Source organism: Salvelinus namaycush, chromosome 7, assembly GCF_016432855.1.
Source record: "Salvelinus namaycush isolate Seneca chromosome 7, SaNama_1.0, whole genome shotgun sequence".
In the NCBI taxonomy this organism is placed as follows: Eukaryota; Metazoa; Chordata; class Actinopteri; order Salmoniformes; family Salmonidae; genus Salvelinus; species Salvelinus namaycush.
The window spans coordinates 29,102,182-29,116,899 of NC_052313.1; the positions used below are offsets into that span (position 1 = coordinate 29,102,182).

At 43.4% G+C, this 14,718-nt stretch overlaps 1 protein-coding gene across 1 annotated transcript in view; it reads right to left on the reverse strand.

The window, feature by feature from the left end:
- Positions 1 to 14,718, reverse strand: part of ncapg2 (non-SMC condensin II complex, subunit G2) — a 32,599-nt gene that overhangs the window by 14,350 nt on the left and 3,531 nt on the right. The window contains exons 7-19 of the mRNA XM_038997903.1: positions 14,479 to 14,573; positions 13,657 to 13,813; positions 13,047 to 13,139; positions 12,804 to 12,929; positions 12,357 to 12,536; positions 11,087 to 11,239; positions 9,235 to 9,457; positions 8,882 to 8,976; positions 8,002 to 8,175; positions 7,672 to 7,742; positions 7,413 to 7,566; positions 2,630 to 2,803; positions 2,428 to 2,544 (exon numbers count right to left, since the gene is read on the reverse strand). Coding sequence (XP_038853831.1) covers positions 2,428 to 2,544; positions 2,630 to 2,803; positions 7,413 to 7,566; positions 7,672 to 7,742; positions 8,002 to 8,175; positions 8,882 to 8,976; positions 9,235 to 9,457; positions 11,087 to 11,239; positions 12,357 to 12,536; positions 12,804 to 12,929; positions 13,047 to 13,139; positions 13,657 to 13,813; positions 14,479 to 14,573 — 1,812 coding nt within the window. The remainder of the gene's footprint in view (positions 1 to 2,427; positions 2,545 to 2,629; positions 2,804 to 7,412; positions 7,567 to 7,671; positions 7,743 to 8,001; positions 8,176 to 8,881; positions 8,977 to 9,234; positions 9,458 to 11,086; positions 11,240 to 12,356; positions 12,537 to 12,803; positions 12,930 to 13,046; positions 13,140 to 13,656; positions 13,814 to 14,478; positions 14,574 to 14,718) is intronic.

A 14,718-nucleotide genomic window follows, 5' to 3' on the forward strand; every position in this document is an offset into this window, starting at 1 on the left:
TAAATAGATGAAGTTTGGAACCACCAAGAATCTTCCTAGAGCTGGCTGCCCGGCAAAACTGAGCAATCGGGGGAGAAGGGCCTTGGTCAGGGAGGTGACCAATAACCCGATGGTCACTCTGACAGAGCTCCAGGGTTCCTCTGTGGAGATGGGAAAACTTTCCAGAAGGACAAACATCTCTGCAGCCCTCCACCAAATCAGGCCTTTATGGTAGACAGAAGCCACTCCTTAGTAAAAGGCACATGACAGCCTGCTTGGAGTTTGCCAAAAGGCACATAAAGACTCAGACCATGAGAAACAAGATTCTCTGGTCTGATGAAACCAAGATTGAACTCTTTGGCCTGAATGCCAAGCGTCACATCTGGAGGAACCCTGGCACCATCCCTACGGTGAAGCATGGTGGTGTTTTTCAGCGGCAAGATCTGGGAGACTAGTCAGGATCTAGAGAAAGATGAACAGAGCAATGTACAGAGAGATCCTTGATGAAAACCTACTCCTGAGCCCTCAGGACCTCAGACTGGGCCGAAGGTTCACCTTCCAATAGGACAACGACCCTAAGCACACAGCCAAGACAACGCAGGAGGGGCTTCGGCACAAGTCTCTGAATGTCCTTGAGTGGCCCAGCCAAAGCCCGGACTTGAACCCAATCGAACATCTCTGGAGAGCCCTGAAAATAACTGTGCAGTGACGCTCCACATCCAATCTGACAGAGCTGGAGAGGATTTGCAGAGAAGAATGGGAGAAACTTCCCAAATACAGGTGTGCCAAGCTTGTAACGCCATACCCAAGAAAACACGAGGCTGTAATCGCTGCCAAAGGTGATTCCACAAAGTACTGAGTAAAGGGTCTGAATACTTATGTAAAATGTGATATCAGTTTTTTAATACATTTGCAAAAAATTCTACAAACCTGTTTTTGCTTTGTCATTATGGGGTATTGTGTGTAGATCGATAAGACAAATATACATGTAATCCATTTTAGAATAAGGTTTTAACGTAACAAAATGTGGAAAAAGTCAAAGGGCCTAAATACTTTCCGAATGCACTGTATATCCTAGTGTGCCTTTAGAGTGAACGTTGGAAATATCCCCCATGACGGTTTGTTATTGACTTACTAAATGCATTTGCATGTCCAGCCTCTATCAAAGGCTACATAACATATGCAAATCTATGTGTGCTCAAATACCAGAAGCTACATATTTGATTGCCTGTTTACTTCCTAGCCCTGCAAAATTACATATTTGACTTGCACAGGCCATTTGACCAAATTATGATAACCTTCAGGGTGGTATATTCATTTCCTGTTGAAATCCAACCAAAATGGTGGATATGCAATATTTAGAATAGTTCATCAAGCACGTGTTGCATTCAGACTGATTGCAAGGTAGAGAGTATAAAGTTGACAAGACAACATAAACCATATTTAGTGGCTCCAGTCTCAATAACGGGTGCAATAAATCCAACCACTAACAGATTAGAGTATGTAACACATTTAAAAAATGATTTATCTTTGTGCTGCATAATATAAATAACAATCAACGTACAAAGACAAACGAATCATTTGAAAAATGGACCAGCAAAACAGCTTGCTGGGAAATATGTTAAATCAGCCCCTGACACCATTTAAAATGTGTCTTTCGAACATTTTGTAGTCCTCTGTAGGTTAGTTGGTGGAGCATGGATTTTGAAACGACAGGATAGTGGGTTAGATTCCCGGGACCACCCTTCCGTAAAAAATGTATGCATGAATGACTAAGTTGCTTCGGATAAAAGTGACTGCTTAATGGCATACGTTGTAGAATTATAAAGCAATACATAATAATTGCGTAAACAATTCTTAGTATAAAAGGCATCCTTAAGGGATAGTTCACCCAAATTACAAAACGACAATGTCATAGTTCATTGACAGCTTACGGGTAAGAAAACCAATATGTCATTTGGGTGAACTATCACTTTAATTGGACCAAAATAACCAAACAGGAAATATAATTGCACATCAACTCCTCATTAGAAAACATGTATATAATTATTTGATTTAAAACAAAGTTTGCATTCAATTTCAATGCATTAACTCCAGTACACAATTGTAATACAATTCAAGTTTCAGAATTCCATTCCACAGGATGTTTTTATTTTCCAATTTAAATTCAATTCCAAGGATGGTTCATGTTCAGTTCCAATTAAATTCAGACAGTCTAAATTCTAATTCAATTCCAGTTAAATGTTTTGAAGATTGCTGCAATTCCAAGTAAATTCTCCACATCCTGCTTGAATTGTATTTGGAATTTGAAATTAAATTGGAATTGACCAACCCTGATGATAATTCTGTCAATTGATCATGTGCAAAGCACTACCGTACACAGATTTGAGGAGTCTGAATTGGGCTGTTTTGCAGCAGAGGTAGAAGTATGTAGGTGATGGAACTCACTTTGTGGTGTAGATGGGCACTGAGACGTGCGTGAAGGGCAAACGCCCTCAGTGCCGTTTCTGCACTGGGAACATCGGCCTGGGCCTCAGAAGAGCTCAGATGGGAGTACAGCACCAACTGTGGAGGCAAACAGGACACAGGATCACACCTATGCCTATCACAGCACATATAAGCAACATAAAACAAAATATATCTACTGTACCTTCCAGGCCCCGAGGGCTTTGTGCAGCTGTTTGAGCTGGCCATGCCTGAAGGGCAGTATGCAGTCCCGCGTGGAGGTGCGGCTGACCAGGTACTCCAGGTAATCTAACCCCAGGTCTGGCTTGGCCTCCACTGTCTCCTGGATGCGCACTTTCCGACTGGTGTTCCCGTTGCCCTGTGAAAGAGAAGTGGGAGCAGGAAGGGGGGTTATGGCCAATGATGTCATGATTACATGTTTTTTTTCTGGATAAAAAAGGGGTTTAGGTGGTGGGTGTGGTAGGGGGTGAGGCAATTGGAGCCCCATCAAATTTCCTGCAATTCTACACATTTCTCCATGGAGCTGAGAAAATTTGGCAGTTTTAAAGCTAATTTCCTGCAATTCTTTGCCTTTTGCCATGGCTAATGCAGTGTTCTTTTGCTCAAACATAAAATCAATACTGCTCAATACTTCATTGTTTTTGGAATTTTCATTTCTCCCCATCTAGCTTTTATTTTGTTGATTATTAGTTCCAACAAACTATATTATTAAAAAAATATAGGTCCATTATCTTTTCTAAATACTTTATATCTGGTTTTAGTCATTTAAAAGGCCCTGAACAGTACTTTCTCTCTTATGGCTAACTATCAGGAATTTTGAAAAGACAGGCTGAGTCGGTGGGGAGCTTATATTCATGAGCTTGCCTTGACTGACAGCACTTTGAAACGCCTATGTCAAGCAACTTGGATGCAGTGTTGCAGTAAAATCGTCCAGAAAATTTGTTGATATACAAACCAACTCAAACATTGAAATTGCATCAATTGCATATATATATATTTTTTTAGACATTTGGCACGTCTCTTGTGATGCGGTTCACAGAGGCACTGACGGATGTGTTGACTTGACAACTGCAGAGGATTTTTGAATGACCCTCCCCCCCTTTTGTTCCATGCTGGCTGAAGACCTAGCCAGTAACTAGCTAACACCAGACACAGCTGAAAGGGAAAACATATGCATCTTTGCCATAAATGAATAGGATAAAGTTTTAATTATATATGCTGGCACCAGTAGAGTAGCTATCTGGCTATATAAACCATGTCCCTCTGCAAACACGCCTTCTCCGATGTTAGTTACAAGGCAGTCCTTATTAAAATTAGGTAAGAGAATATCATGTTACGATTGGTGTATTAAAATGAGAGTTAAGATATAACACCTTTCCCCTTAATAATGAATCCAAGTGTTTGACATGTGGGGGGGGGGGGGGGGGGCAGTAACATTATCAATGAAAAAGCAAGTAATTTTTCATACTTTGGTCATCATCTGGTTTCTTTCAAATATCATAAAATGTCATGAAAAACAGGATTTTAACTGTTCATGACCCTCAAGTTTACACAGTGTTTTTCCATCCCAATTTTGACTCATGTAATTTAAAAAAAAATCATTAGTGAGGATTTCTCCTTTGACAAGATAATCCATCTACCTGACAGGTGTGCCATATCAAGAATCTGATTAAGCAGCATGATCATTACACAGGTGCACATTGTGCTGGGGACAATAAAAGGCCACTCTAAAATGTGCAGTTTTGTCACAATGTCACATGATGACTGCAGGAATGTCCATCAGCGCTGTTGCCAGATAAATGAATGTTCCTTTCTCTACCATAATCTGCCTCCAACACCGTTTTAGAGAATTTGGCAGTACGTCCAACCAGCCTCACAACCGCAGACCACAAGTAACCAAGCCAGCCCATGACCTCCACATCCGGCTTCTTCACCTGCGGGATCGTCTGAGACCAGCCACCCAGACAGCTGATGAAACTGTGGGTTTGCACAACCAAAGAATTTATGCACAAACGGTCAGAAACGTCTCAGGGAGCTCATCTGCGTGCTCGTCATCCTCACCAGGGTCTTGACCTGACTGCAGTTCGCCGTCATAACCGAATTCAGTGGGCAAATTCTCACCTTCAAATGGCCAATGTCACGCTGGAGAAGTGTGCTCTTCACAGATGAATTCCAGTTTCAACTGTAGCAGGCAGAGGGTGTTGTGTGGGTGAGCAGTTTGCTGATGTCAACATTGTGAACAGAGGTGGGGTTATGGTATGGGCAGACATAAGCTACGGACAAACAACAAAATTGCATTTTATCAAATGGCAATTTGAATCCACAAAAATACCGTGACGAGATCCTGAGGCCCATTGTCATCACCTCATGTTTAAGCATGATAATGCACGGCCCCATGTCGCAAGGATCTGTTGACAGTTCCTGGAAGCTGAAAATGTCCCAGTTCTTCCATGGCCTGCATACTCACCATGCTCTGGATCGACATGTACAACAGTGTGTGCCAGTTTCTGACAATATCCAATAGGGATGCACCGATATGACATTTTTGGCCGATACCTGATATTTTCCTTGCTAAAAAACCCAATACCGATAACCGATATTAACATTTTTAGTAGCATTTTAAGCATTCTAGTACAATTAAATAGTTAAAACACACACACACACATAATCGGACACAGCGGTCTAAGGCACTGCAACTCAGTGCAAGAGGTGTCACTACAGTCCCTGGTTCGAATCCAGACTGTATCACATCCGGCCGTGATTGGGAGTCCCATAGGGCGGCGCACAATTGGCCCAGCGTCGTCCAGGTTTGGCCATCATTCAAAATAAGAATTTGTTCTTAACTGACATGCCTAGTTAAATAAAAAGGTTACACACACACAGCAAAAATTTATTTTGTTGGCATTTACGTATGTCCCCATTACCAGTAAAACATAATCAAAACCTATTTCTTTCACCTACTTGCTGTGCTGTTTCGTTGTTCATTTGTTCAGTCATTTCATTCTCAACCAGGATTTCATCATACATGTCAAGCAGTGAAGTTTCAGCTTTGTCTGTCTGTGGCCTCTCTTCCTCGGTGCGCACTGTCACTGTGTCCGCTTCCATCTTGTCCAGCTGTGTATGTAACATTTCACGTAAACCCTGTTTCATGTCTGCATCGAAGTAGCGGCCCTTGTACCTAGCATCGAGCATGGTGGCGACACAGTAAAGAGGCTAAGAGAAAATACCACCTAATTGCTTGTTCACAGCCTCTAGTAGTGTACTTTTGTAAGTTAACCCCCACAGTCTGTCGGTAGTTTTGTTGAGCAGGCATTTTAATGCCATGACAGAGGGTATCATGTCTGCTGCAGACGCAGTTGACTTGCATATTTCTTGAGTCAGTTGTTCGAATGGCGCTAGGAGTGTGTTCAAGTTTCAAACATGTTCTCAAATGGCAGCAGCGGTATGAGAACCAGCAAATTCTTGAGCATGCAATACGGCTTTCCTCAGTACGAAATCCTCGCCGACCCACTGTGCTGTCAGACCCAGCATGCTCATGGGGCTGACATCGCTGGTCCAGATGTCAGTCGTGACGCCCATAGCAAGTAGCATAATGAATTCCATTATCTTGGCGTTAATGGATTTCGACCTTTGAGTTGTCTCGCTGAAATGTTCTTACTCTTTCAGATGACTGCTCAACTTGTTTAGCTGTTGGAAGTGTGTGCTTAGTATTTTTCTGCTTTTGTTCTGTGTAGCGCTGTATTTTTCGTGGCGTCATTACGTCAACCTACCTACGTTATATAGGTATGCGCGTCAGCTTTGACATCGGTTTTGCACATCGGCGTTAAACTTGACATCAGGCCGATGCTGTCATTTTTAGCTAATATAGGCCGATTCCGATTTGCTCACCGATATATCGTGCATCCCTAATATCCAACAACTTTGCGCAGCCATTGAAGAGCAGTGGGACAACATTCTACAATAAACAGCCTGAACAACTCTATGCGAAGGAGGAAAATATCTGTGACCAACAGATGCATATTTGTATTCCCAGCAATGTATAATCCATAGATTAGGGCCCAATTCCTTTAAATTGACTGATCTCCATATGAGCTGTAACTCAGTAAAATCTTTTTAAAAAATGTGCATGTTGTGTTTAGTTTTGTTCAGTGTAAGAAACGAAAAGAAAATTGTCCAACCCATTGGGTATCTCACTGCACCCTCATGTCTTGAAATATGCAGCTAGACAGATTAAAAAGTAAATTTACATTATAAAACTTCTGACAGCCAGCTTTCTAACTCTGCCCATAACTTCTGGGCTTTATAGCACTCCCAGAAGGCATGGATTATTGAGTTATTGTTTAGTTTCACACTTAAAATATGACTGCAGTTGTGCTGTAAAATCTGAATTTTGTGTCTCTTGTATAATAAGGCTGTGCCCCAGACACCATTTGTGAATTGATCGCCCCCCATCTAGCTTCAGAGTTCATTCTGTTATGCTTAACACCCCTGCAGTCCTACAATCTTAGATAGATGCCCTCAATCTCACACAAATCCTCAAGGAACCCACCAGGTACAACCCTAAATCCGTAAACATGGGCACCCTCATAGACATTATCCTGACCAACTTGCCCTCCAAATACACCTCCGCTGTTTTCAGTCAGGATCTCAGTGAACACTGCCTCATTGCCTGTATCCGCTATGGGTCCGCGGTCAAACGACCACCCCTCATCACTGTCAAACGCTCCCTAAATCACTGCTGCGAGCAGGCCTTTCTAATCGACCTGGCCCGGGTATCCTGGAAGGATATAAATATCCCAAGAAGCCACTAAGGCATAACAATGTATCTGTGTCGGTGTCCCAAATAGCACCCAATTCCCTATATAGTGCACAACTTTGACCAGGGAACATATGAACCTTGATCAAAATTTGTGCAATATAGAGAGAATTGGGTGCCATTTGGGACGCAACCTCGGTGTGTTACTTACCGCGGCGGTGGGTAAGGCCTCAGTGAGCCAGTCGGTGATAAGCTCCAGGACGTGTGCGGCCTGGCCCCAGCTACACAGACACTCGATGATCTGACTGTACTGGGACACCTTGGCCCCCGCCTCTAGCCTCTTCAGCCTGGACAGCACCCCACAGCTGGAACACAGGGACCAGCAGGGGGCAGTGTTAACGCGTGCGCGTGAGTAAGTGATTGAGTGAGAGAGTCTGAAGTGGAGACAAGTTAGCAGGACCCCAACTGACCTGAAAGTGGGGACGGAAGCTGGGGGCAGTAGGGAGGCCAGTTGGATGAGGGGAACTGTGCAACGCTCCTCCTGAAAGAGAGAAAAGTGAGGACACCTTAAAAGATGTGGAGGATATCTAGGGTGCGTCCCAATAATCTCGCTTCTTCCTGAAGTGTGCACTCTCACTACTCCCCACACATTTAAAAACATTGGATTGGTGTAGGCATGGGCTAGAGGGAGTTTCAATATACCAGTCATTTCCTTTCAATGCCATGAATGGAAGTGAAGCAGTGCGCAGTTTGGGAGAAAGGAGAGACTATTGGGACGCAACCTCCAGTCCACCTCATACCTGGAAGACGTTGAAATATTTGGGCACGACGGAGCCAAACTTGGCAGTGGTGTACTGGAGGGCGTCCTTGTTGAGCTCCAGGGCCTTCCGGATGCTCCTCCACAGGATCACTACCACCTCCAGCAGACTGGCCATGGACGCCGTGTCCTTGACCGAAAGGACATCCTCAAGAACCTGAGATTTGAAAATCAACTAAAAACTGTCACTCAGCAACTTGTGGTGGTAGGCAGATGAGTGATGGTATGTAGAGTTCAGTACGTACCCGCACTCAAACCATAAATAGGAAACACCAAAGAGGCCGAGACGAAAAAAATATGCTTTTTAATACCATGGTTGAAAGAATACAAAGTCAACCTTTTTTGTTGTTGCACTTTTCCCCCCCCGAGCTTGGTATTAAATGATTTATACTTTTGCATACCAGCCTTGTTGTTTTTTTTCTCCCTTTTTATGGTTTGAGTGCGAGTTCCTAATGAACTCTATACAGATATTTATTCTCTCACGCACCGGTCACCAATCATTCTAGCCTTAGCGCAGACCCTCATACTGGCTTTCTACACTGGAGACATGTAAGCACTCTTAAATTCAAAGACTGACCCTCCATAAGATCAAAATGATCGTTTTAACCATGTTTTGAAGCTAGACAGTGCTTACAATGGAGTAAAACAAGATTGTATTTGGGGTTTTGATGGGGTACGACAGTTTAACTCATGAGGCATTTAGAAGTTAATTTATTTTCTTCAAGAAGGGGTGGGAGGTACTATTCCCAGATTGCATTTTGAATGATAAACATTTTTCATCATAGTACATGCATTCCACTGACAAACAAGAATCGCCTTAGTCTTGTAAGTGATCCAAAATTCAACACCACAATCAGTCTTACACTAGCGTTCTCCTTGTTGATCGGGTTTGTCTTGTTCGGGTCTTCAGTCTGGATGCAGGCATTCAAACACCGGCGGATTGTCAGCATCAGCTTGACTGGGACACAAGAGGTACAGTAAACAGTGGGGATTTTTAACAACTTCAAATGACTCACAACATCTACAAGCTAGATATGTATTAAAAAATATATAATAATCTACAGGGGAATAAAGACCTATGACTTCAACAACAGTAAACTTCCAAGGATCAATGAAGGCTTTAAATCCCACAAATGCTGACAGGCGCTACATAGCTGCAGGCCAAACTCACCTACTGTATGTTGGTGGACGACATGTATACGTGGGACAAACTCACCTATGTTAGTGGGGGCAGTGTAGATGTGCGAGTACTGGTAGAACTTCCTGGCTGCCTTGGGGTTCATCTGAATCAGAGTGACACAGCGCTCACACCACACCTCCTCTGATTGGTTGACGGGGAAGAAGGAATTGAAGAGGAGGTTGACGATGCGCTTGGAGACGGGCTGCGAGTCGACAGCCAGACGGGCTAGCAGGTGTTCCATGGAGGACACTTTCCAGAACTGGCCAGATGAAAGAGGGGGTGTACGGCAGGGTGAGCATCACAAGTAAATGTCTGGCAGTATTAGAGGTAGTGGCGGTATGAAAAAAGTTTATGGCCTTCACAAACAAAATGACAATGAAGATATCAATGGCCATCAAAATTGTTAAAAGGTTTCAAACAAGTCTAATAAATGCGAAAGTTGGACATAAAACATTTCAGGCACAGACAAATAATGAATGGCATTGAGGAATTTATTGTGGCAATTCAGGTATTCAATTTATTGTCAAATGTCACTTTGTTTTTCTAAGAATACACTCATATATACACTGAGTGCAGAAAACATTAGGAACACCTGCTCTTTCCATGACAGATGAAAGCTATTATCCCTTATTGATGTCACTTCAATCAATGTAGATGAAGGGGAGGTTAAAGAAGGATTTTTAAGCCTTGAGACAACTGAGACATGGATTATGTATGTGTGCCATTCAGAGGTTGAACGGGCAAGAGAAAATATAATGCCTTTTAACAGGGTATGGTAGTAGGTGCCAGGCGCACCGGTTTGTGTCAAGAACTGCAACGCTGCTGGGGTTTTTCACACTGAACAGTTTCCCATGTGTATTAAGAATGGACCACCACCCAAAGGACATCCAGCCAAGTTGACACAGCTGCATTGGAGTCAAACATGGGCCAGCATCCCTGTGGAACGCTTTCAACCCCTTGTAGAACTCATGCCCCAACGAATTGAATCTGTGCTGAGGGCAAAAGGGGGCACAAGTCAATATTAGGAAGGTGTTCCTAATGTTTTATACATTCAGTGTACATTCTTATTGTAGCAGGTATTTTTTTTAACAAATATTTAGTGTTAAAATAAATGTATGTTGAGCATTTGCATAAACACACCGTGTATATTTGCAGACATGAAACAATTAACATAAAGGGGAAGAACAGGGCTACAACCAACAAAACATTGTCTATCCTACCTGCACTCATCTGCGTGGTCTATGCCTCATTAGTTACTGTTATCACGTTTTCTCGCATAATTCAACAAGTGTGTCAATTGCAGAAATACAAATCAACACACTTGGTTCTAGATTACACTTAACATACTTTACATCGTTTGCAAGGTCAGACACAATATCCCCATCATCCAGGTGCTCATTTTGGTGAGTTTCTTTCATTTCAACGCATCTAAATTGGTAAACATTTCAACTGTATTAAATGACTTTCTTTCAGTTCCACAAAACATGCCCACCTATCATTAAAAAAAAAGGTGATCTTTCTCCTCTTTCTTGTGATGCAAGTGTCAAGACAGTGTGTTAAATCCCGGATTAAGCTTTAGCATTCTTATAGATTCAATTGAAAACCATTGTATCCCAATGTGCCCATCTCCCCCATTACCGAGGTGTGTTTGACAGGTCATTACAAACATTTACAAGATAAAAAGAGAGTCAGAAGTAAAATGAAAGCAATCCATCCAGCAAGATTTAAGTGACAAGTGGATTCTGCACCCCTCAAAACACAGGAAATAGATGGCTGAAAAAGACAGATCCCTCAGATGGGCGGGGCATGTGCGTTGCTAAAGATGTTCATACAGAATATGTACCTATACATGCCTGTACAATAAAAACAAACACGAGTTGTGTCTTACCTTGGCGGCCCGCACTGCTTTAATCTTTAGCAGCATGTCAAGGAAGGCCACGCGTACTTTCTCCGAGGTGTCATGGAGGCTGTTCTTCAGAGCTGGCAGAAGCTGCTCAAGCAATGGGTGGCTGTAGCCATTGTCCAGTACGATGGTCAAACACTGGAGAGAAGATTTAACAATGACTGGTGGTGATCTAGTGGGGGGGGGGGGGGGGGGGGGGGTCAGAGTTCACCGTTGCACAGTGCATTCGGAAAGTATTCAAACCCCTTAACTTTTTCCACTTTGTTACGTTACAGCCTTATTCTAAAATAGATAAAATTGTTTTTCTCCCCTCAATATACACACATTCCCCATAATGACAAATCAAAAACTGGTTTAGACATTTTTGCAAATAAAAACTGAAATATCAAATTTACATAAGTATTCAGACCCTACACTCAGTACTTTGTTGGTAGCGATTACAGCCTCAAGTCTTCTTGGGTATGACACCACAAGCTTGGCACACCTGTATTTGGGGAGTTTATCCCATTCTTCTCTGCAGATCCTCTGTCAGGTTGGATGGGAAGTGTTGCTGCACAGCTATTTTCAGGTCTCTCCAGAGATGTTTGATTGGGTTCAAGTCTGGGCTCTGGCTGGGCCCGGACTTCAGAGACATTCAGAGACTTGTCCCGAAGCCACTCCTGCGTTGTCTTGGCTGTGTGCTTAGGATCGTTGTCCTGTTGGAAGGTGAACCTTAGCCCCAGTCTGAGGTCCTGAGCAGGTTTTCATCAAGGATCTCTGTACTTTGCTCCGTTCATCTTTCCCTCGATTCTGACTAGGCTCCCAGTCCCTGCCGCTGAAAAACATCCTCACAGCATGATGCTGCCACTACCATGCTTCACCGTAGGGATGGTATTGGCTAGGAGATGAGCAGTGCCTGGTTTCCACCAGACGTGACGCTTGGCATTCAGGCCAAAGAGTTCAATCTTGATTTCATCAGACCAGAGAATCTTGTTTCTCATGGTCTGAGAGTCCTTTAGGTGCTTTTTGGCAAATTCCAAGCGGGCTGTCATGTGCCTTATTTTTATTTTATTTAATCCATTTTAGAATAAGGCTCTAACGTATCAAAATGTGGAAAAAGTGAAGGGGTCGGAATACTTTCCCGTATGCACTGTAGGTCTGCATCCCAAATGGCACCCTATTCCCTATATAGTGCACTGCTTTTGACTAGAGCCTTATGAGCCAGTCATGTTCTATTATATAGTGTTCTATAGTATTCAATACTGGGGTCACCCACCTTGAAGACGGAGCAGCGGACATCAGGGGAGCTGGTATCATTGGCCAGCTCTACCACCAGCTTCTTGAGGAAGTCGGTGATGACGGTGGGGGGGATGACCTCCCAGCACTTGGCCAGGATCTTACAGACCCCCAGGGTGGCTGTGGAGCGCACCAGGGGCTGAGGGTCCTCCAGCAGGTTCTGACATATTACAAACAGACACGCAGGAACAAACGGGAGAGAGCTTCAGGAGATTTATGAGACGCAAGGAATAAACAAGAAGACACTGATAAAATAGGCTCACTACACTTGAACTATTTGACCCTTTAATCTACACATAGAAACAATCTATGCTGATTTGGGAATTTTTTTGCAATACCAAATTGTCGTACTCGCTCAACTTGTGGCATTTTTTGGGGAGGGGGGTTTCAAATACATTAAAACGACCACTTGGAAATTCAGACTTACGACCAGCGTGTCCAGTTGTTTCTGGATGGTCTCGTCCATCTTCTCACTGCTCTGGCTGGGGTCGTGGATAGGGAAGGCCTCTGTGAATAGCAGAGTGGCATTGGCCCGGACCTCAGAGTTGGCAGCCTACAATGATAGCGAGACGATTCCTTCTTTAGTTCAACTAAGGGGACACACACACACACACACACACACTATCCAGAAATAAAGAGAGTATGTGTGTGAAGGAAACTTTGACAGTACACTTAGCGCTCTCCAGAGAATGGGCTTGTAGAGTCTGTAGAGCATCTCATCCAACCCGTGGCGGCCCTTGAGTTTGTGAAAGTAGCTCAGTATCTAGAGAGAAGGGAGAGTTCAGTCACACACATAAAACACACGTCAACAATTGCAAAGAATATGTCAACTTTGTGGAAAAGCAAGCCAGCCAGAGTTTTGCTGATATGATCTGGTCCTTTGTAGCTCAGTTGGTAGAGCATGGGTATTGCAACACCAGGATAGTGGGTTCAATTCCCCAGACCTCCCATATGTCAAAATAAATAAATAAATATAAAATGTATGCACGCATGACTAAGTTGCTTTGGATAAAAGCGTCTGCTAAATGGCATATATTATTATGCTAAAGCCTTAGCAGTCTTGATATGAAAGAAGAGAAGAAAACAAAAATACAAATAATGTGTGCTGTTGAAGTATTACCCTGTCCACGTCCCAAGTGGCACCCTATTCCCTATATAGTGCACTCATTTTGACCAGAGCCCTATGGGTACACTAGTATGGGGCCTGGTCAAAAGTTGCGCACTATATAGGGAATAGGGTGCCATTTGGGATGTACACAAAGTCAAATGTGCACGCCCACCTGTCTGACTTTGGCATGGACGGGTGAAGACCTGTGGAGGAGCACAGCGTGCTGCATGAAGTCCTGGATGCAGGTGCTCTCTATCTGCTCCAGACAGAACCCAGAGGCCTTCTTCCAGGCCCGGTAGTAGATCTCAGCTATGTGGTCAGTGAGGGAACTGGGGAAAAAGTTTTTAAAATAAAAAATAACAGGTATATCATCATGAATTGAATGGTAGAAAACCACTGCCTCCTGACAAGCTACCTTAGAATAAGTAAGCCTTGACCGAGCCACAACGGACCATCTCCTGTTTCTGCAGCGGGAGGTGCAACTACACCCCCTGGACAGGACGCTAGTCCGCGACAGGGCCCCACTCCAAATCAGGGGTCCCCAATTACATTCAGCCGCGGGCCGAACAAAGCTATATATTATTTGTACTCTGTAAAGTGACCGCAAGAAGCCCAAACAGAAACACTATTTGACAAAAACAGAATCATTTCAAACCTTGATTACATTGGGATACATACAAATATGCCTCTATATTTGTGTGTGGGAATACTTGGGGACAGATTTCCTAAATTTAAATCACTTTTAGCTGATATCCTGGTAATTTTACAGTCCTTAATGTCCAACCCAAAAAATAAAAATAACTATAAATGTTTTTGCTCAGAAAACTTGGAAGGCCAAATAAAATCACATGCTGCGGGAACCCTGCATGCGGAGTGCCAAGCAGAGGCATCGGGTCCCATTTTGTAAGTCTTTGGTATGACTCGGAATGGAACCTTGAACCTCCCAATCTGGCTGACATTCTAACAAGGCCAAACTAGAAATGCAAACACTTACTTTGCAAAGTAAGGCAGCTGGTTTTTGATGGTTCCATGGATCATCCGGATGAAGGTGACATTCCAGCTAAAGAGGAACACCATCAGACGCTTTCCCTGCCCAAGAAAGTAATGTTGTCAGAACAACAATGTGAGCATGATACTGTAGGACACACACACACGACCTGGGTTTCAAATACTTCCAAAATCGATTGAAAAACAGAGCGTTTGCTTGAGTCTGTCTGGTGTACCAGATGGGCAG